The sequence below is a fragment of the Sinocyclocheilus grahami genome, unplaced genomic scaffold (assembly GCF_001515645.1).
Source record: "Sinocyclocheilus grahami isolate Dianchi unplaced genomic scaffold, SAMN03320097.WGS_v1.1 scaffold495.1, whole genome shotgun sequence".
In the NCBI taxonomy this organism is placed as follows: domain Eukaryota; kingdom Metazoa; phylum Chordata; class Actinopteri; order Cypriniformes; family Cyprinidae; genus Sinocyclocheilus; species Sinocyclocheilus grahami.
Genome location: NW_015505674.1, coordinates 683,858 through 705,562, shown reverse-complemented (window position 1 = coordinate 705,562; position 21,705 = coordinate 683,858). Strand labels below are relative to the sequence as shown.

General features: G+C 39.7%; 1 protein-coding gene across 2 annotated transcripts in view; it reads right to left on the bottom strand.

Moving 5' to 3' along the window:
• The window catches only part of LOC107554238 (ephrin type-A receptor 5), an 89,623-nt gene extending 75,497 nt beyond the window's left edge, over nucleotides 1–14,126 (bottom strand). For both annotated transcript variants that reach the window (XM_016236694.1, XM_016236695.1), the window contains exons 1-2: nucleotides 13,864–14,126; nucleotides 10,001–10,065 (exon numbers count right to left, since the gene is read on the bottom strand). In XM_016236694.1, the coding sequence (XP_016092180.1) occupies nucleotides 10,001–10,065; nucleotides 13,864–13,954 (156 nt within the window). In that variant the 5' untranslated portion in view covers nucleotides 13,955–14,126. The remainder of the gene's footprint in view (nucleotides 1–10,000; nucleotides 10,066–13,863) is intronic.
• Between the last annotated feature and the right edge of the window lie 7,579 nt (nucleotides 14,127–21,705).

The window sequence follows — 21,705 nt, the reverse complement described above, 5'->3', positions numbered from 1 at the left end:
GGGCTGGACTTCGCTTCGTCCACGGTGAAAGCCGATCCAGCGATCCACAGCGTGAAGTTGATGTATTTCCTCAGCGACCAGCACAGATCAGCTCTAGGCATGACGAAGCGGATATCGTCCTCTTTTGGAAGACCAAACAAAGTAGTTTAACTTTCACAACGAAGCACACAGCGTCTTCAGGACATGGCTGCAGTGTCAACAATACTACAGCGAGAATAAAAGTTGCGCCTTCTTTCTTTGCGTGAACATTTGGGTGGCGTTATGCAAATCTTCGCACATAGTGAGGTAGACATGTGGGGGCGTGTTAGAACGAGGCGTTTTAGGTAGGTGTGGCTGACTCTGAACTTTTATAAAAAATATCTCTTTGGATTTGAGACTTTAGTCTTTGCAACTTTACAGATCTTCTTTATGCACCAAGAGCTTGTAACACTCCAAAGAGAAAGGAAAAATTTAAATTGCATCATATGACCCCTTTAAGCTAAAGTACATTTGAATAAATTGGGCTTAAGTATATTATTTTTTCACTAGGGTAAAAACTCAAATGAAACTGGAAGCCTTGCATTTTAAAGGTAAAAATGGTCACGTCTGCTCTTACGTTTAAAATTCGGTGGATAGTTAGTTTGCTGGAGTTCCACCTTAACAACTTCTCAAATGCTGCTTGTGTAAAAACAGAGTAATTATATGAGAAGTTTGGGTCTGACACTGATCCAGTTCTCGGGTTAGATTGGGTCTGACACTGATCCAGTTCTCGGGTGAGGGAACAAATCCAATTAGTGCTGGTAAATCAAGGGGATGTTTACAGGTTTTACTTTAAAGATAGCTTAAAACCAGATGGTACATTTAATGCAAAGACAAGAAACTACTTGAGTTATTTAACCTTAATATTTAACCTTTGTTTCAAAGTTCTCTGGTCAATGAATCATTTTATTGTATAGAAAAGAGTGGCTTTAACAGTCTACTAATTGAAAGAGAACAACTGCTCACTCACTTAAGCATAGGCTATGTATTAACCAATTTAGTATTGGTTAATAAATAGCCTATGCTTAAGTGAGTGTGCAGTTGTTCTCTTTCAATTAGATTTTAATTTTTTCCTTCAACTTTCACCTCTACAGGTGTGTCATGTCATTCCAAACCCATAAGATTTTCAATTCATCTTCAAAACTCAAATGAAGATATTTCTAATAAAATCTGAGAGATTTCTGTCCCTACATTAAACAGTCTAGGAACCAAAAAAAATGTACATTTCAAAAAGCCATCGTAAACATAATCCATATGAATCTAATAATTTAATTTCTTCTGAAGAGAAACAATGACTTTATACAGTATAATGAACAGGTTTAATTTAGACATTTATTCACATACTGTATAAACATTCATCAACGCACATAGAGCACATCAAATATGATAAACGGAGATTAAAATGTGCTTCCTTGCCATGCACAACAAATCTCATTAGCTTGTTTTTAAAACAAAAAGTCATAGGTGTTTGAAACGACATGGGTAATTGATCTCATAATTTTAATTTTTGGGTAGACTATCCCTTTAACAACAGCAGTCAGTGCTACATGTACACAACTACTATTATGTGTCAGAAACAGTCTAACAAACAATATAAAAAAAAAACCACATCATTTATTTTTCTCTTAGCTTGTTCACTTGTCAGGCATTTCCGGATACAAATGTATGTGAACTATCATCATCCAAACTCTCTTTCCTACCGTCCCCTACTGAGACCCTCTCCATTTTCTCATTCTCTCCGTCTAAACCCTTCCCTCCGCTATCTTGGCACACTTATTTACCAATGCTTTACGCCCCTAAAACCCTCAATTCTCCCAGTGTGAGTTAGCGTGTGCTATAAGCATGCATTTACCCACAAACCCCAGCTCCCAGAGCACTTCCTCCTCGGCTTATTACCGGTGCTACACCGCAGAGAACGAGCAAGTATGACCCACTGCCTTTCAAACAGTAACCCCTCATTACCCACCAATCACCATCACCCAGCCATCCCTGTCATTGGGTCCACAGGGGGCGGAGCCGGACATGACTGACAGGCAGGGTTGAAAACAACTCCCTGCTATGATTCTGGCTGAATGTCTTTGCGTGAGAGTGTGGTGGGATGCGTGAATGTGACTTTTCAGGGTGGGTGGATCGGTTCCTCTGTTGAGCATCACATCAATGCGTTTTTCCCCTTCGGTAAGAGACAGGAATAAAGGACAGCGATGTGAGCCAGAGGTGCCCTAGGCCTGCACAAAGCCCGGATTTAGCTGAGCTCCTGTAAACCGCTTCGTTGACTTGGCAAATCTGGGCCGCTCTGACAGCGGTTAAAGCAGCATGAAGCCAGGGTTGAAAACAAACAAACCGGGGAGAAAAGATAATCACTGGTGTTTTGTGATGTACCTGCCAGTACAGATTGCTGATTGTAGATCCAAAAGCCTTTGAGTCTTCAAAAACGAGCATTTGACCCAATTGCGTTACTGACATGAATCATGCAAACATGAATTTAAACTGTTGTTTTAAACAGCTCTGTTCCAAAATCTAGTGAACTTCCTACTTAAGGTAGCATTTTAGGGAGCATTATTATGCTACTGTATCTTCTAAAATGCTTGCGGAGAAGGCAGTCCCTCAATGCACTAAAATAAGATATTTTAAAGAATGTGTGTAACCAAACAATTGCTGGTCCCCATTGAGTTCCATAGCATTTTGTCCATACCATGGAAGTCAATGGGGACCAATTGGTTTCAGTCATTCTTCAGAATAAGTTTTCTTATGTCCCACAAAAGAAAGAAATTCATGCAGGATCAACAAGAGGGTGAGTAAATGACAGAAGTTTCCCTTTAATTGAAAATCTTGATTGAGAAAAGTTGATTAAACTATCTTTCTAATAAGTGACTGGATAAGACGGTTTGAGGTGTTAATGTGTGCATTTTACGCTGTAGAACAAAAGTATCATCAAGTTATATTTACCACAGGCTTTATTTTACTCCAAAATAGAAAAAAAAACTGTCCTGTAATATCTGATTCTTATCTTCAAAATTCTCTCCTCTTCCATATTTGACGTTTAATATACATTGATGAGCAGTATTTCGGTTCAGTGAGATTTCAATGCACGCAGGTCTACGAGGAGAGTGGAGTGTTCCTCATCATGGTTGTGGTTGGTTAGGCCAAAAAATATGGATTAACATCAAAGAGATACCTTTGTCAATGGGGACCAATTGGTTTCAGTCATTCTTCAGAATAAGTTTTCTTATGTCCCACAAAAGAAAGAAATTCATGCAGGATCAACATGAGGGTGAGTAAATGACAGAAGTTTCCCTTTAATTGAAAATCTTGATTGAGAAAAGTTGATTAAACTATCTTTCTAATAAGTGACTGGATAAGACGGTTTGAGGTGTTAATGTGTGCATTTTACGCTGTAGAACAAAAGTATCAAGTTATATTTACCACAGGCTTTATTTTACTCCAAAATAGAAAAAAAAAACTGTCCTGTAATATCTGATTCTTATCTTCAAAATTCTCTCCTCTTCCATATTTGACGTTTAATATACATTGATGAGCAGTATTTCGGTTCAGTGAGATTTCAATGCACGCAGGTCTACGAGGAGAGTGGAGTGTTCCTCATCATGGTTGTGGTTGGTTAGGCCAAAAAATATGGATTAACATCAAAGAGATACCTTTTATCACTTGTGTTATTGTCACAGGTCTAAATACGACATATTTTTAGAGCATGCTACAATTAGCTTAGCAGCACGCTATCATCTGTACATGACATGACATGTGGCCAAGTATGGTGACCCATACTCAGAATTAGTGCTCTGCATTTATCCCATCCAAAGTGCACACACACAGCAGTGAACACACACCGTGAACACACCCGGAGCAGTGGGCAGCCATTTTTGCTGTGGAGCCCGGGGAGCAGTTGGGGGTTCGGTGCCTTGCTCAAGGGCACCTCAGTCGTGGTATTGAAGGTGGGAGAGAGCGCTGTACATTCACTCCCACAAGGCTATTCATGTAGCAAAGGAGGCCTATCTGTGAGTGGTTTCTGCCAATGAAGAGCACCTCAAATCAGTCACTTATGTCCATTTTCAGTCAGCAAAGGTAATGTCTGACCTTTTTGTAGAGTTATTATATAAGAAAGCATATTAATACTTAGGAGGTTATAGGTTTCTCTTGATATGTTAAAACCCTAAATAGCTGTAAACCAATACCTAGATACATTAAGAGGGTTTATCTGCCATATTTCACATTTGCAGTGTAAGTGACTGGCTTTACTGAGTTTCTTGAAACTGCTGAGCTGTTGCTAAATCTCACACTCCAGACGCGCTGCTGAATTAATATGATTGTGAGTGTAGTCGACTCTAACAGCATAACAACATCCCAAGTCTCCTGGAAACGAGCATCTCCTCCCTAACTCACATAATCAGTCTGAAATCTTCTGGGAATTTTCAAACCTTTAATGCAAAGTTGACCTATTGGATTATATAACTGTTTTTCATTTCACGTCAGAACTCTTTCTCTCTGTCTAACTGCAATTTGTATGGTCATATACATATCACTTTCTGTACGCATGCACCTGCATCACTTTACTTGTAAAATCACTTGTAAAATAATAATAATAATAATAATAATAATATGAAAAAAACATGCTATGTTTATTTTTTGTTAATGTGTAAAAACAATATGGATGTACAAATAGCTAAAGTTTAACATAAATTGTATGGTCATATACATATCACTTTCTGTACGCATGCACCTGCATCACTTTACTTGTAAAATCACTTGTAAAATAATAATAATAATAATAATAATAATATGAAAAAAACATGCTATGTTTATTTTTTTGTTAATGTGTAAAAACAATATGGATGTACAAATAGCTAAAGTTTAACATAAACGTTACGTAAACTGGATGACGTTTTTGTAGCATTGTAATATTTTACAACTCAACGTTTAAAAAGGTTAAATTAATATTTTAAGAGATTTATTGACCTATGTCAATATAATTTATTATTTTATTCTTATTTTTATATTATACTATTTGTATAATAATAATAATAATAATAATAATAATAATAGAATGCAACATAATAATGTCACTACTATTAAGGCTTGCTTTATGGGAAAACATAGGAAAAAGAAAAGAAAATAATAATAATAATAATAATAATAATAATAATAATAATGAGAACCATTTTAACCATTAGGATATCAAGAGAGTTGCATTTATTTATTTACTTTCATACACTAAAACATTCTCATCATTCAAGAGTGTACATACTATATTTTAATGTATTTCAAATAGTTTAATAAATAGGACAAAATAGCATTAATATATTAATATCAAATACTACTATTGATTATATAAGATTAGAATTAATCTTATGTATAATAATGAAAATTAAGATTAATAGTGTTATTTAATATTAATATCTTTCTAGGGTTGTTACTGTCACGATCTTTGCTAGGAGGAGCGCGGAACGAGGAACAAGGAGACATGGAGTACATAAACAGTCTTTAATCCTTGGAATGACGGGGGAATTTCACAACATCCAACAAGTAGAACCGACAAAGGAAAACTAGAAGGTGAAGCCGGTAGGACGGAGAGACGAGTTGCAGCCGGAGGAGCGGAGTCCTGAGGCGATGGCGGGTCGACGCCCGACCAAGACGGAGCCGGAGGGACGAGGGAGCCCGGTGGAGCTGGTGGATCGACGGGTGACGGTGGAGGCGAGGGAGCTAGGAGCCGAGGTGGAGCCACTGGGTCTACGGGCCAAGGCGGAGTCCGTGCCTCGGAGGCTGGAGACGGAGGTGAGGGATTCTCCAGTCAAGGCGACGCTGGAGGATGGCAGACCCACGGATCTCACACCTTATTGATGGTGGGCTGAGGGCGAGCAGAGGGGCTGCCAGACGACAGTGGTGGAGGAGGCAGGAGTAGGTGGGAGGGCGGGCATTTGTGAGCCTCAGGGCATTCAGGGCTTAACTCTGGATCGGGAGGCCCCTCTAGGCTGAACACGGGAAAAGGATGGCGCTCTGAAGGAGCGGGCACTTGAGGGCGCTTTCTAGGAGCTGGAGGACGGATTTCAACGCATCATACTCAGCTCAGCCCTCAGCCGCGGTGCAGGGGGGCGGAGCTCCTGTCTGCACTCACACCGTCCGTGGCTTTCTCCCTTGTGGCTGGCAATGTCGCGAGCTCTCGCACCTAGTCTGATGGATTGAGCTCCTCATCCAGGGTGATCCTCCACTCAGTCACTCGGCTTTGCGCTGGCTCGTCGATCGTAGCGGGAATTGGCTCTCCATCATCGGTGTGCTCGGGCTGATGCGCCGCACCGCGGGGAGATGGTGGGCTGGGCACTGGGTCTGGAGTGGATCTGAAGAGATCAATCACAGGCTAGGATGGCGATCCGTTTCTTGCCAGAGTCTACTCCACGAAGGCACCGAAATCCTCTCGAGGACCATCCTCAGACGACGGCGCACTGCTCGCGGTGTTCAGGCTCGCATCATAGAATGAGACGCGCGTCGTCCGGGTAGCTGGTGGTGCTAGCTAACAGCCGGAACAGTCTTGTATGGTCCTTGAGAGATCCAGCAGGAGGAGGAGGAGGAATTCGTTCAAAATCAGCAATGAATCGCCTGCGATTTTGAATGCGATTTTGTGCAGCTTGTCAGTGAACTACGGATCTGTGTAGTAAATGCCGCTCCATCTGAACGCACGTGCTGGAGATTTACTTATTTATAATCACAGGAGCGGCTTTACTGACGAGATGCGCATTAAAATCGCATTAGATTTTTTGCACAGCCCTAGAAGCAATACAACGGAAACAAAAACACTGAGAAAAATAAAACGGAAAACAAACAGAGGGGAAACACACGGAGGTTACTGTCTTTGGTCGGTTCTTCTGTAACGATCTGTGCTAGGAGGAGCGAGGAGCACGGAACAAGGAGACGTGGAGTACATAAACAGTATTTAATTTCACAACATCCAACAAGTAGAACCGAGAACACAGACTGGGGCTAATAAACACAGGACAATCAGGGGAACACAGGTGCATGGAATCATAATCAAATTAACACAATTAACACGGGGAGAAACTGGGTCACAGGGAGCAAAACACACACAGTCCAGAACCCTGACAGTTACCTGGCAATCTAGTCTGTGAAGGTTAACATGTTCCTATTTCACTTAAAGGCCTTTTGTGCCTTAATTTCCATGGACATTATTTTGGAAAAGATTAATTTAATGGACTTGAATGAATGAATGATGTCACAAACAAATCTGTCGGAATGTTGTACCATATTTATTTCAGAAATATTAATCTAGAAATCTACCACAGACTACTGGCACAAGCTTTAAGAGTTAGTTATTTATTACAGTTGTTTATCAACATCTTACTCAAGCGTCTAGGCTGTGCACACTCATAACTTAAATCCTGGAAAAATGCGTTCGCGTGGCTATGATTACAGTACAGTAAAAATTGAATTCACCATCCTCGGTACCCTCAGTCGATTTGCATTACAGTATTTGCAATGACCATCGCTTGTCCAAAACTGAGTGTACTGTCTAAACGAAAAGTTATGACTGCTGCGTATTTACACTTGACTGAACATTGATCTGTTCTAAATAAATTGATCTAAATAAAACAGGCTGGGTGCACATTATTATTTCTAAAAATAGATATGTCTGTGCAACGCATTAGGGTGCACAGAAGAAAGCCCAATCTAGGACATGCCCTGTACAGTTTAAGAATCGGTACTGCAGCACAGCAGAGGACTATTATTTTGTTGAACAGAACTGAGGAACAACTGATGACGTCACAGGTTCAGATTTGGTTGACCGATCAGCAGAAAGGGTGATATCTCATGACCGCCCACATGAGGGAAACAAATTTTGAACTAATTTATAATTTTTTCTACCAATAAACCAAAAAAGGGTTGGTTGAAGTTGAAGAAACAAAAAAACAAATAAAGGTTCCGTTTTCTCATTTCTGCTTATTTCATTTCAAATTGAAAAAAAAAAAACTATCAAAACATACATGGGCCAAGTGAAAAGCCCTCTGCTATATCTGACATTGATTTAGCGCTCCCCAGATTTCACGTCATATTCAGGATATCACGCAAGGATGTTTGTATTTCCATCTGAAAGGAGGAATAATTGTCTCCCATAACAGGTGTTATCCAGCGTGCCTGGAGACTTTAGCATCTATCGTCGGCCTGTATTGTTGCATTGGAGAGCAGGTGTAGGTAAGCACAATGCAAGCGCTCTTTTTTACCATCACAACAGGAAAATGAATTAAGCTATAACTGCACACTGTCAACACTGGATGCAGGCCACACTAGATAACAATAAAGGCCTCTACACAGCAGCTGGGACAAGCAACCTGATATCGAGAATGGATAAATCACAATGTTTGCACAGTCCTAAAGCAAATACACTTTTCTAATCAAAATCCAAAACTAAAAGTGAGAGCTGGGTCAGTGATAGTTATCATCTGTGATAATATCGTAATAGTTTTTTTTAACAATATGCAAGCTGACATTATGGAGCATACATGTCACTCACTGCAAAAAAAAAAAAAAAAACGGGTCTTGAGAATCCAAAAGCATTGACTGCGTGATGAAGCCTATTAGAATGCAGTTAAAATGCCCCTATAATTCAAATTATGAAAGCCAAAAATGTCCCTTTATGTTTTTTTTGGTTTTTTAAGTAATATCACACAAGAAACAGTGCCGTTTTCCTGAATATCAGTGCATGAGCATAGTCACAATCACAAATGTGATAGTAATTGTATACAACAGTTCAACAAACAAGAAATTAATGTTGATTGAGTTACATTTTAGACACGATATTGTTTTTTTTTTGTTTTTGTTTTTTGTTTCGCCAATGAAAATAGTTCCAAACAAAGCTGGAGCAGATAATTTGCTCATCTCAGAGCGACACTGCAGTGTTTTGTTCCTGAATTAATCTGTCTTTCAACGAATCATTTGAATCAGTGATTCAATGAGCCATTCATAAAGACAGGTCTTGCGTACCAACGTTCATACTGTCCATCCTAAATAGTATGTGAGATTAGAATATGTGTGTCCCAAAGCATAGTATGCTGAATAGTGTATGCCAAAAGTCCCTGGATGGTCGACTATTTCAAGTAGATTTGTGAAGTCTATTTTTTTGGAGTTTATATCTTGCAATTCTGACTTTATAACATGAGATTGCAACTTTATTTCCCACAGTTATGACTTTATATCTAGCAATTGCGAGTTTATATCTCACAATACTGAGGGGGGGAAAGAAGTCACAATTGCGAGATATAAAGCATTTTCACCCTGGGTGTGCATTATTTTAATTACTATTTTATTATTTTATTTATTTTATTATTTTAATTATCATTATTCAGTGGCAGAAACGGGCTTCCATTTAAACGAGCCAGGGTACCAGCACAAAAGCATGAAAACAACATGATACTGACAGACCTGAAGCAATACTGGGATATTTATTTTCATGTTGTGTTCAAGTTTGTAGCTGCTTATTCCTGTCAGCCTGTCAAAAACAACCAAGACACTCAACACATGTTCCTTTTCTGCTCACAAACTATTTCATGTAGCTTCAGCTTTCTTCACTTTGGTATTCTAAGTGGAAATAGGAAACAGAAAAACAGATACATACTGTATATAAACTTGGCGGTTTGTCATTAAAACGAAACGCATTGTTCAGCAGGTTTACCAATCAGCTAACTCGACAGCAATGCATTACATTCTGAGCGTCACAAAGAAATGAGAACAGCAGGTTTAGTGTCTCTGTGCCTCTTTTAGAACAAAGAAGGGCTTTCCCTTCATCTCTGTTTGTCTCTGACCTCTCGTAGTCCCTCTCTCCCTGTGCTGCGCTCTCCACGTTCTATTATTTTTCACTTTGAAACTGTCTTTCCTGCCGTCGAGGGAATCGGAGACCTTGAGATGTTCTCCTGAAGCCGGCTCTTAACTCAAAGTGCTGAGAGACAGGAAGATGTGTGGAACTCACCCCATTCTTCGGATAGGCGACCCACCCCAGGTCACCAATTACAGAGCGAGAGTCCAGCAAGTTCACTGCGGGAGAACGAGAAACACAGACAAATCAATAATCTGGAGTTGTAAAAGCAATATAGAAAGAGCATTTATATGCAGAGCGCAATCACAATATCGACTCGCTCAGAATTGATCTAATTCGTTTCTGTACTGTAGTTTTCGGTCACACTTAAGTTTGCAAGGTCCTTGTTACACAATACATGTGTTTACTGTAGTAAGAACAGTAAAGGTTGCATAATTACAAACAACTATTGTTAAACCAAACCTAACTATATAGTAAGTACATGCTGTTAACTATATTACTCAGTACTTACACTGTAATTACACTGTAACAATTACATCTTAAAATAAAGTGCAGATCAATTTCTATACATACATTGTACACACACATTCTTCAACATTTTAAAAACTTTAAATTAATAAATTATTATCACATGAATTGTCCTTTATCACATATTCTCTATAGTTCAGGGTGATTGCATTAGGTTCTGCAGCTGTTCATATGTATACATTTAGTTTTTGTCACTTTTTCCTTTTAATAACAATATAGTTCATATTGAGTCTTTGTTTTCAGAGGCATTCATAAGTAAAGTACGCACATGCACATGTATATAAATAATGGAAATCGATTTTAAATGTCACGCCATTAAACATATTTAATCAAATGTATTCAAAGTAGAATAAAAAGTCTATATGACTTACATATCTATGACCCTTCATGGAAAGGTGCATGTCTGTAAAATGTTTTAGATGCTGTCAATTTATTGATATTGTAACAGGTCCAACATTAATGAGGACTTGTGCCAAAAATGTAATAAAAAAAATAAATATAATTTTTTTAATTCCTTAAAAATCGTTTTTATAATTTATGAATTTAGCGGGGGAAAAAGCCCCTGAAAATCATTTGCACACAGAAAATATTACGCATCCAGACAATTCACATCTGAATACCTGCAAACACAAATGAGATCACATTATCTTATTGTAATATTGATCTAAATGTTTCTGAACAATGAGTGTAATCATTTGAAAATGTACCCTTTAGAAAGAGAGAACATGGAATAATATCTGTTGTGCAATCTTTGCCCTTGGTTAAATTGAGTGCAAATTCTATGTGAGATGTCTATTAAACAATCCAGTCTTTTTTTAGATTATTGTGCAAGTATTTGATACCCAGAGTAGGTCACAGGTTCTTTTTGTATCTGCTGGAACCTTTTACGAATGAGTACCGCTGCAGCTAATTAGATGACCTTTACATTCACAGTCCGATCAGGGCTGAATTTTAATTTGACCTTGTGTTGCTCAAAGGTTGTGTGGTGAGACTGTTTAGCATGTGTGAGATGACTCACAATAACAATTCCATTTTGGGAATAAAACAACAAGCGAGTGACTAAGAAACCCACACAAATGTCACAATAGTGCTAAAAAAAGAAGATGTAAAAGGGTAAAGATTAGTTCATCCGAACTTCTGAAATTAAAAATAATCTTTTTTTTTTTTTTTTTACTTCATGCCCTAAATAAATAAGGCCAACAGCTGGATGCGAACGCTGGTTATTGATCTTAACTGTTATGTAACCTCAAATTTGATACTGATTTGTGAGAACAGAACACATATGCAGAGAAGAAAAACAAATACATTTAATCTGCTTGTGTCCTATTGAAATGTCTCTAAATGAAGTCTAAATGTATTTCTTTTGAATGACAGACGTCGATGTACATTGTCCTACTTAAACTGAAAAAAATATCCTGGGGAGACTCACATAAATCTAATTAGCACAAAGAAGTACAGTTCTGAACTAGATAAAAGAGAGGTTGTGTCCATCCTTAGGCAAATACAGATGTCGAAAGAGGAGCAATATGCGGAAATCTAACTTCAAGAGGGGCGTAAATAGATTTTAAAACTGCAAAAATAAAAATCGTCAAAAATATTCATTAGTGTATGGAAGATTAGTATATGGCAAAGTGAATCTTCTGATTTGTTAAACTGTCCAAACATAACTGCAAAAATTGTTAATGTTCATTTGAAAGCGCATTTCCCTACAGATCACAGTTCACCGCAGGTCGCAGCTCTCCGAATCGACAGGTTTGTTCGAATTCTACCAGACCTGCCGCCATTGTGATTTTCGAGTGGCCGTTGTCCTTGCGCGTCTGCTGGGCCATTGTGCCAGTCTGTGTAGGCACCCGAGCGCCCTCCCCCATCCCGCTCTCATTTTTATTGTGCCATCATCAGCGTACAATCAATCAACTCATCCCCACACTTGTCATTGCACTATCCATATGCTGACTTCTGCTCATTAGAATATTTACATATTCTATAGTCTGCACACTTCAGCCCAAATGGTCGATTGCAACACATCAATTTCACTTGCAGATAATTTGTTGACATTTCCCAAGGTAACACCGGGTGAAATCATTTTTATGTACGCTAGTTAAAACGTCCTGTAACTTGAAAGGGTTTCTTAGGAATGCAGTTTTGTATCCTGGGAAATAAAGCTGTAAAATATGGAATATGATTTGTAGTCAGTGCCTGCTGTTCTCTGACCACTACAAAGCCAATTTAGGGAACTTTGATGAAGACGTGTCTGTGTTTCCTTTGTCTTTACGCCTCTAATGCAAATGCACCATCCCACGTGTACACATCAGCTCTCACAAAAAAAGAGACGTCATATTTTTACCAAAAGTGCCATTGGGATCCAATGCAACAGATATATTTTAGTTAGTGAACTTAACCTTTGAAAATTAAATATTAATTTGAAGTGCATCATCTATATCTTTGTCTGTAGAAATTGTATCGTAGGCATTCATTTTTGTCCTGCAATAATCTACCGTTTGATATCTGTATCTTGAAAGAAAATGCTACAGCAGGTCTTTAAATAGACCATTGAATCAACATTAATAACTCTTGTAAAGCTTGGCGGCTGAATAGTGCTTTCATTATGATCTGAGCTGTGATTTCTGAACTGTCTGTGAATGGATGTTCTTAGTGAACAATACAATTCATGAAATCTTTAAAAGGACCCTTTGAACGTGTTCAAAGGCAATGAAGCAATTCACAATACACTTTATGAATTCACGTTTTCAGTCCACGTACAATAGTGAATTGAGGTGTTTAAAAGCCAGCTGGCTGGGAGTTTGGTTGAACTGTAATCAATGATGTTCAGGAACGTCTGCTCCATTAAACGGTCTGGTGTGAAATCACTGTTGGCTTAATGGAAGATATATTACATGATGCTTCACTTTTGACATGACATTTCACGCCGTGTAGAGAACATTTGTGTTGGAGAACCGTACGGACATATACGGGTTCAAGGCCTATATAACATGTTCTGAAGAAGATCTGAGAGGTTTCTGATGCATTGATACTTCTCCATGTGTATCTTGTGTGTACACTGTTTATGCATTCATATATGTGGTAAATTGTGTGTCGACCTTAAAAATAATGCTTCACACATGCTTCTGACATAACATAATGGTTCCATTTAAAATCAAAGGGTTTCACAGTCTAATGCCATTGGAGAACCTATTTTAAGTTCTACACAACTTAAAAAAGAAAGAAAAAAAACACTGTGATAATGTAGCGAATTCAGAAACCAACGCACGGGTCGCTTGAACCTTTAATTTATCATCAAGAACTTTTGTTTTAGTCTCCAAACAACCATATCAACCCAAGAACCGAATGGAGCCGAAAATGGTTCTTGATTAGAAGAGCGTTCTTTGCAGAACCTTTTTTTCCAGAACTGTATTTTCTCCTTACGGAACCCAGTGACTGTCAACCATCAATCCCCGCAAATAGCACCGTTCCCAGATCCCGCGTCTTACCTTCATTACTGGGAATGCAGAAAGTCCTGAACGCGCCGAGACTGAAGACGCAAATCCAGGCGATGTAACTCCAATGTGAACGCATACTCATCGACTGAAGAAACGTGTCAAATGAATGAATGTACTGGACTCACATCAGCACCGAAACGATCCTGAGAGAGTTGCGGAGGACATGAGGAGCGCGGAACGTAGGTACGCAGGAAGAAAAGCGCATTTGAGCGGAGAGCGGCGGCGCGCGCGTTGCGGCGAGTGTTGAAGCGCTCCGGTTTGAGGCTCACGGAGCTGTCAGACACCCACACAGCCGACAGCATGAGGAGGAGGAGGAGGAGGAGGAGTAAACGATTACTGCTCTCCAATAGACATCAATGACTGCTCATGACTACTCGTCCAGACTAATGAAGGTGTAAGTCAGACGAATAATGTTAACAAATGACAGCTATGTGCGCATTGTGTCAGTCGTATAATATTGATTGTGTTGGGCTAATATTACACTGCAATTTGCAGAAAACACTTTCTATTAACCCTGCATGCTATAAAATGTGCTATATAATGTCATATAATATGTATGTATTAAGGTGGAGTTGATAAATTCGGTAACTCTGTTCATAACATTGTACAGTAGCATCCATCCATACATCTTTTCTTCAAACAATCTATCAATCTGTCCATCCATCCATCTATCAATCCATACATCTTTTCTTCAGACAATCTATCAATCTGTCCATCCATCCATCCATCCTTATTTCCTTCAATCAATGTATTAATCTGTCCTTCCTTCCATCCATCCATCCATCTTTCCTTCAGTCAATGTAACAATCTGTCATCCATCAATCCATCCATCCATCGTATCTATATATCTATCTATCTATCTATCTATCTATCTATCTATCTATCTATCTATCTATCTATCTATCTATCCTTCAAACAATCTATCAATCTGTTCACCCTTCCTTCCATCCATCCATCCATCCTCCCTTCAATCAATGTATCAATCTGTCTATCCATCCATCCTTCCATCCATCCATCGTTCTTCCCTTCAATCAATGTATCAATCTGTCCATCCATCCATCCATCCTTCTTCCCTTCAATCAATGTATCAATCTGTCCATCCATCCATCCATCCATCCTTCTTCCCTTCGATCAATGTATCAATCTGTCCATCCATCCATCCATCCATCCTTCTTCCCTTCAATCAATGTATCAATCTGTCCATCCATCCATCCATCCATCCTTCTTCCCTTCGATCAATGTATCAATCTGTCCATCCATCCATATTTCCTTCAAACAATCTATCAATCTGTCAATCCTTCCATCCTTCTTCCCTTCAATCAATGTATCAATCTGTCCATCCATCCATCCATACATCTATCCATCCATACATCTATCCATCCATCCTTCTTTCCTTCAATCAATGTATTAATCTGTCCTTCCTTCCATCCATCCATCTTTCCTTCAGTCAATGTAACAATCTGTCCATCCATCCGTCCGTCCGTCCATCCATCCATCCATCCATCCATCCATCTATCTATCTATCTATATTTCTGTCTGTCTGTCTGTCTGACATAATTAAAATGTAAACAGTTGTAATATTGGACAAAAATGTCAGTGTGTTGTATCAGTTGTATATCTTATTTATTGAGGCATTTACATTAATTTTTTACTTCATATACATGCTTAAACTATCTGTAGTGCTTTTCACTATATGACCTACATTAAACTATACTCCTTAAAGCAACAAGCTTTTGCAATGTAAAAATTTTAAGGTTTCCAAAAGCAGGTCTGTATTCACAGAGCAAATGTGATTTAAGCTCACATGGCCTTTTTTTTCTATGGCTCTATTTTTCACTGCATTCTTAAAATCCAAATTTAAGCCGAAACAGCACTTCCACCCACAAGATAAATGTGGCTCAATGACTGCAGCTCAATCTCTTTCATCTGCATGATTATACATATTCCCGTGCCGTGCCCTCCCGACACATCCCACGCTCCTCAGCGCTTGTCCTCATTCACCAGACACTGAGAGAAACTCAGCAGCCGACATCAGACCCAGCTCCTCCTGTTAAAAATGACAAAGAACAACAGCAATGTCTTCGTCTTCAGGTGTTAACAAAGCCAAGGAAGAAAAGAGGGATATACAAACTTATCCATAACAACATAATTGTCTCTTTTGCATGTGACATCACAAAATCATGGTCAGGTTCTGATGCTAAATGCCTAGAACAGAGCACAATAGAATAAGGCCCAAACCCCTGCAAAAGTCTTTAAATCTGATTAATTGTATTAAAGACATAATCAATCTAATCTAAGGTGTTCACAGTGGATTTCTGAGCACACCTATTCATTGCTGAGTCATTGATGGGCGGTTTCTGCTGTATAAGCTGCCACAAATCACCGCAGATTCTTAAGCCCTTCCTTCAATGTAAGTTTAGTTACATTGTGGTGTTGGAATAGATCCACCAAACATGCTACCAAGCTACCATGGTCTTGCTGTAATATGATATGATAGTTAAATTTTTCACAGTGGATATTAAATATTTGAAAATATTAAATAGGAGTTCAACTTCTATTAATGTGGTTGTGCAATTTGTGAAACAGGTTTGTATTTTTTGGTTGGTGGATTTCAGGCTGTTCAATTCAGGTGACAAGTTGAAAATTCCTGGTGGAGCCAGTATGTGAGGTTTACACTGAATGGTATTGTTAGAGATATCTGCAAATCATTTGATTTCAATAGGGAAGGTGGTTTGCAATGAGAAAAAAACAAAACAAAAAAAACAAACAATGCATGTTCATGTGACACTGAAGACTGAAAAAATTATACTTAAAATTCAGCTTTGCATCACAGGAATAAATGACATTTGAATATATATTCACATAGAACTGAACTGGACTGAAACCCTTGAAGTAGTTCTTACATATTCCTATAGACTGAACCTTTCATCATAACATAGTAAGTACTTTTTTCCCACCGTTATTTATTTATTTATTTTATTTATTTTGCCTGCTTGCCAAAACTTGTAAGTGTAATTGCTTAACTCTAAGTATGACCAATAATATCAGTGAAGTTTGTCTTAACAAGCAACACAAATGACGAAAAACAAACTGGAAAGAGACAGTTTCTGTGCTATGGTGGGGCCTGAAACCTGACTGAAATTCTTCATAGAGATCATCTATGTGTTTTGTTGAAATATATGAATCTTTTTTGGAGTGCTATATCTCCTTTAAAATGAACAGGCTGTGACTTCTAAATGAAAGGGTGCACTGGACTTGTCATGGACTACAGTGAAGCCCAGTCCTGTGTGATCATGAAGCAGCAGGGTCTTTGCTGCCTCACTCAGATGGGAGGCTCGGTTTGGGCAGACACAGCTGAGCTGTCACTACTGATAATCGTGTCCTGGCATTAAAGAGAGAGAGGACTTGGACAAAAGTACAGGAAGAAGAACAATTTGAGAGTCAGCACACACAATCTCAGAGCAGCACCCTGGTGCATTGTGGGATGCAGAGGGTGACTCAGAAGCCAGTGGGTAGTCATGACTGACAGAATACAAACTATAATACGGTTAGACATAAGAGTCCACTTCACATTACCATATACACACTAAAAATGTTTGGTGAGGACAATCATTACGGCACTCTTTAATATGTGATTCTGGTATGTGATCACTGCATTATGCAGTCAAGCATTTTTGTATTTTTGTTAAATGCAGACAGTATATCTTTTATAGTTGCATGTCTCTCATACAACAATTTCAACTCAAAGCTAAATTTCATATCCATTCATTTGGTCATATAATGCCATATAATTTGCAGGATAAAGTACCTCCGCTTCATGCTGTTGATCAGGGTTAATTTTGCAACAATGACTGCCTGATTCAGCATTGTTTAACATATTCAACCTGACTATGCTTGGTTACATTAGCGAACGTAATTTTCAAATGTCAGATCAGGTATAAAAAGCTCATTTTTAATTTTTTCTCAGTGCATTTAAAGGGTCACACTTTAGTTTGGGGACCAGTTCTCACTATTAACTAACTATTAACTACAACCGTTGCCTCAATAAACTCCTTATTTGATGCTTATTAATAGTTAGCAAGGTAGTTGTTAGTTTAGTTATGGGTTAAGGGATCTAAAACATGCACATGCAGAATAAGACTATAATTTGAGTATAATAAGAATAATTTGTGCTTTATTAGTACTAATAAACATGCAGTCATTATGCCAGTAATTTGCGTGCTAATAAGCAATTATAATAATAATATGTATTTGCAAGAAGTGAATCAAAACTGACTCTCTCCATGTTTTATGTGATTGGGTGTTTTCTGTAGTTTTCACACTTTCAGATGCATGTACTCAATTAATAAACTCTGGATCAAACTCTGAATTGGCAGAGAATGTTTACAGCGAGTGTTGTGAACCTGCTGAACCTGATCTAAACCGTGTTGGATATATTTGGTTTTGTCAACTCTAAACCTACTCACAGATTCTGAATTTGCTCAACTCTGATGCATACAGCAGTATTCATGTTTTCATCATCATATGTACTCCTTACATTTGTAAATTTGGCAAGTGAATGAAATTAAGTTCCTAATTGTGCATTTCACTTCCTTTGTGTCTCTATTCTACAATCTTGAAGCTCACTAAGTCACTGGTCACTGGCCACTGCCAGATTTTTCTATTCAAAGAGCTTGACAGTGTGACAGTGAAGAATGGCAGTGATTGATCACCTCATTGTTACACATGATATCATTAACAATGAAAACAAAAGCAGTTTGAAAGCTTTCAAAAACATTCCATTTCCAAGGGTGATTTGGTCTTTCAATGAAACCGAGAGGATTACTTAATGAAATTACTTTGAAATAAGACTGTTACATTTTCTAAAGACAATGTGAATGGTGCTTGTCCATGTAAAAGTCGCTGGCTATTGTGTTTGTGGTTTCCAGGGTGTTGCTATGCAGTTGGGAAGTGTTCTGAGTGTTTTTTTTTTCTTTTTTTTTAGAATATTGCTATGCAGTTGCTAGGGTGTTATGAATGGTTTATGAAGCATTGCTATGCAGTTGCTAGGTACTGTAGTTGCTATAGTGTTCTGGGTAGTTGTTAAGGGATTGCTTTCTGGTCTAAAGGCCCATTCACCCCATAAACGATAACTTTATAGATAAGTGTAATGGTGACTATATTATTACCAACAGACAATAGCATTCTGTTTCTTATAAGTACAAGCTGCAATTTTGTCATATGTTGCTTTAAATGCTTGAGCTCTTTAAAGCATGATGGATTCTAAATGGCTGTAAATGTTTTTAATGTTCATCAGCTGGAAAACGAAGTTGTTCCGGTATTGGGTTGTTATCTGTCATGATCTGCCTACTGTGTTGGAGCGAGGAGATGAAGAGCTGTGGGAGAATTTACAAATGAGTCTTTAATAAACCAAAACAGGGTAATACACGCATAGGACATAGCGTTGGCGTATAACACCGAAGACTGGACACAGGGAAACACTGGGCTTAAATAACTGGAACCAAACGAGGGAATTAATGAGAAACACCTGAAATCAATGAACACAATCAAACACGGGATAAACTGGGTCATGGGGAGCACATGGGGAGCAAAACACAAGACAGGAACACAGGGGCAGTCCAAGGGTGTGACAATACCTCCCCCTCCCGGAAGGCGCTTCCACTGGCAGACTAGGGAGCCGTGGCGGAGCAGGCAGACTAGGGAGTTACGGCGGAGCAGGCAGTTCAGGGAGCCATGGCGGAGCAGCCTCCGTGGCCTTGGCCTCGGAACTCGGCCCGGCCCCCACGGCCAGAGTCCTATAGCCCCCACAAAAAAATTCCTTGGTGGAAATTTAGGGTTCTGAGGCCATTCGTGGACCAGACATGGGAACAGCGGCCCTCCCTGGGCTTGACTTGGGAACAGGAGCCCTCTCTGAGTTGGACTTGGGAACAGGAGCCCCCTCTGGGCTGGATTTGGGAACATAGTCTCTTTCTGGGCTGGACGTGGGAACCACGGCCTTCTCTGGGCTTAACTTGGGAACAGGAGCCTTCTCAGGGATTAATTTGGGAACAGGAGCCCTCTCTGGGCTGGACGTGGGAACAGGAGCTCTCTCTGGGCTGGACTGGGGAACAGTAGCCCTCTCTGGTCTTAACTTGGGAACAGGAGCCCTCTCTGGGCTGGGCGTGGGAACAGGAGCCCTCTCTGGGCTTAACTTGGGAACAGGAGCCCTCTCTGGGCTGGGCGTGGGAACAGGAGCCCTCTCTGGGCTTAACTTGGGAACAGGAGCCTTCTCTTGACTGGACGTGGGAACAGGAGCCCTCTCTAGGCTGGACGTGGGAACGGGGCTGGAGCTGACACTGAAGCGGTCTCAGGGGCTGGAGCCAACACTGGAGTGGACTCAGGGGCTGGAGCTAACAGTCCTTTCCTCCTCAGATTCCTCCTTTGGTTTGAGGTGAGGGAGACAGCTGCTGTCAGCTGAGGGCTTGGGAGTGAATTGGCCGGCGGGCTTGACAGGGAAGCGGCCGACAGTCTTGACAATGGAATGGCCGGCAGGCTTGACAATGGAATGGGCGATGGGCTTGACAATGGAATGGCCGGCGAGCTTGTGAGTGCAGCGGCCAGCGGGCTTGACAATGGAGCGACCGGCTAACTTAACAATGGAGCGGCCGGCGGACTTGACTGCGGAGCGGTTCTGCATCGGGGCCGGACGCTCCCCAGACACCAGAGGATCCCTTCCCTCCAGCATAGTCCAGTGGTGTCTGGGAGGTCAACGAGGTGACAGTAATTAGCCCTTATCCAGAACAAAGAATTTAGTGTGGCGTCGTCTAATGCCGTTAAGACGGCGAGCCCACAGAATTCCCTGGCATACTCCACAAAAGGAAGGTCCTTACGGGCTAGGGCAGCGAATTTCGCAGCGGTTTCATTAAACCGTGGGGAACAGAAAACAAAGACGGGTAGAAGGGGCGCCGCTTCCTGTTTGCAGGCTTGGTGTTCCGTCACGATCTGCCTACTGTGCTGGAGTGAGGAGACACGGAGACGTGGGAGAATTTACGAAGGAGTCTTTAATAAACCAAAACAGGGTAACACACACGTAGGACATAGAGTTGACGTATAACACCAAATACTGGACACAGGAAAATACTGGGCTTAAATAACTGGAACCAAACTAAGGAATTAATGAGAAACATCTGAAATCAATGAACACAATCAAACACGGGAGAAGCTGGGTCATGGGGAGCAAATGGGGAGCAAAACACAAGACAGGAACACAGGGGCAGTCCAAGGGCGTGACATTATCATTGTAGAACAATTATTATATTGATTGTTTTTTATAGTTATCATCCTTGGTGTAAACAGGCCTTAAGTGTAAACTATGGAAACCCGTTTCTGACCTTTTCCACCATGGAATTCAAAAAAAGGTAATTGCATAATTTTATTTCACAATTCTAGGTTTACATCTTACAATTCCAAGTTTACAGCTCACAATTACGAGTTTACATCTCACAATTACAAGTTTACAGCTCACAGTTCTGAATTTATATCTCACAATTTCGAGTTTGCAATCTCACAATTTTAAGTTTGAATCATATAATTCGGAGTTTACATTCACAATTCTGAATTTATATCTCACAATTCCAAGTTTATCTCACAATTCCGAGTTCATCTCACAATTCCGAGTTTACATTTCTCAGTTCCGAATTTACATCTCAAAGTACAGAGTTTATCTTCAAGTCTTTATCATATTGGTTCAGATACTTAATTAATAGAAAGTGTTTAACAAGAAAGTGTACACTGTCTCATATGTCATATCAGAGAAAAGATCCCTGAGTAATAGTGATACTTGCCTTTTTGTTA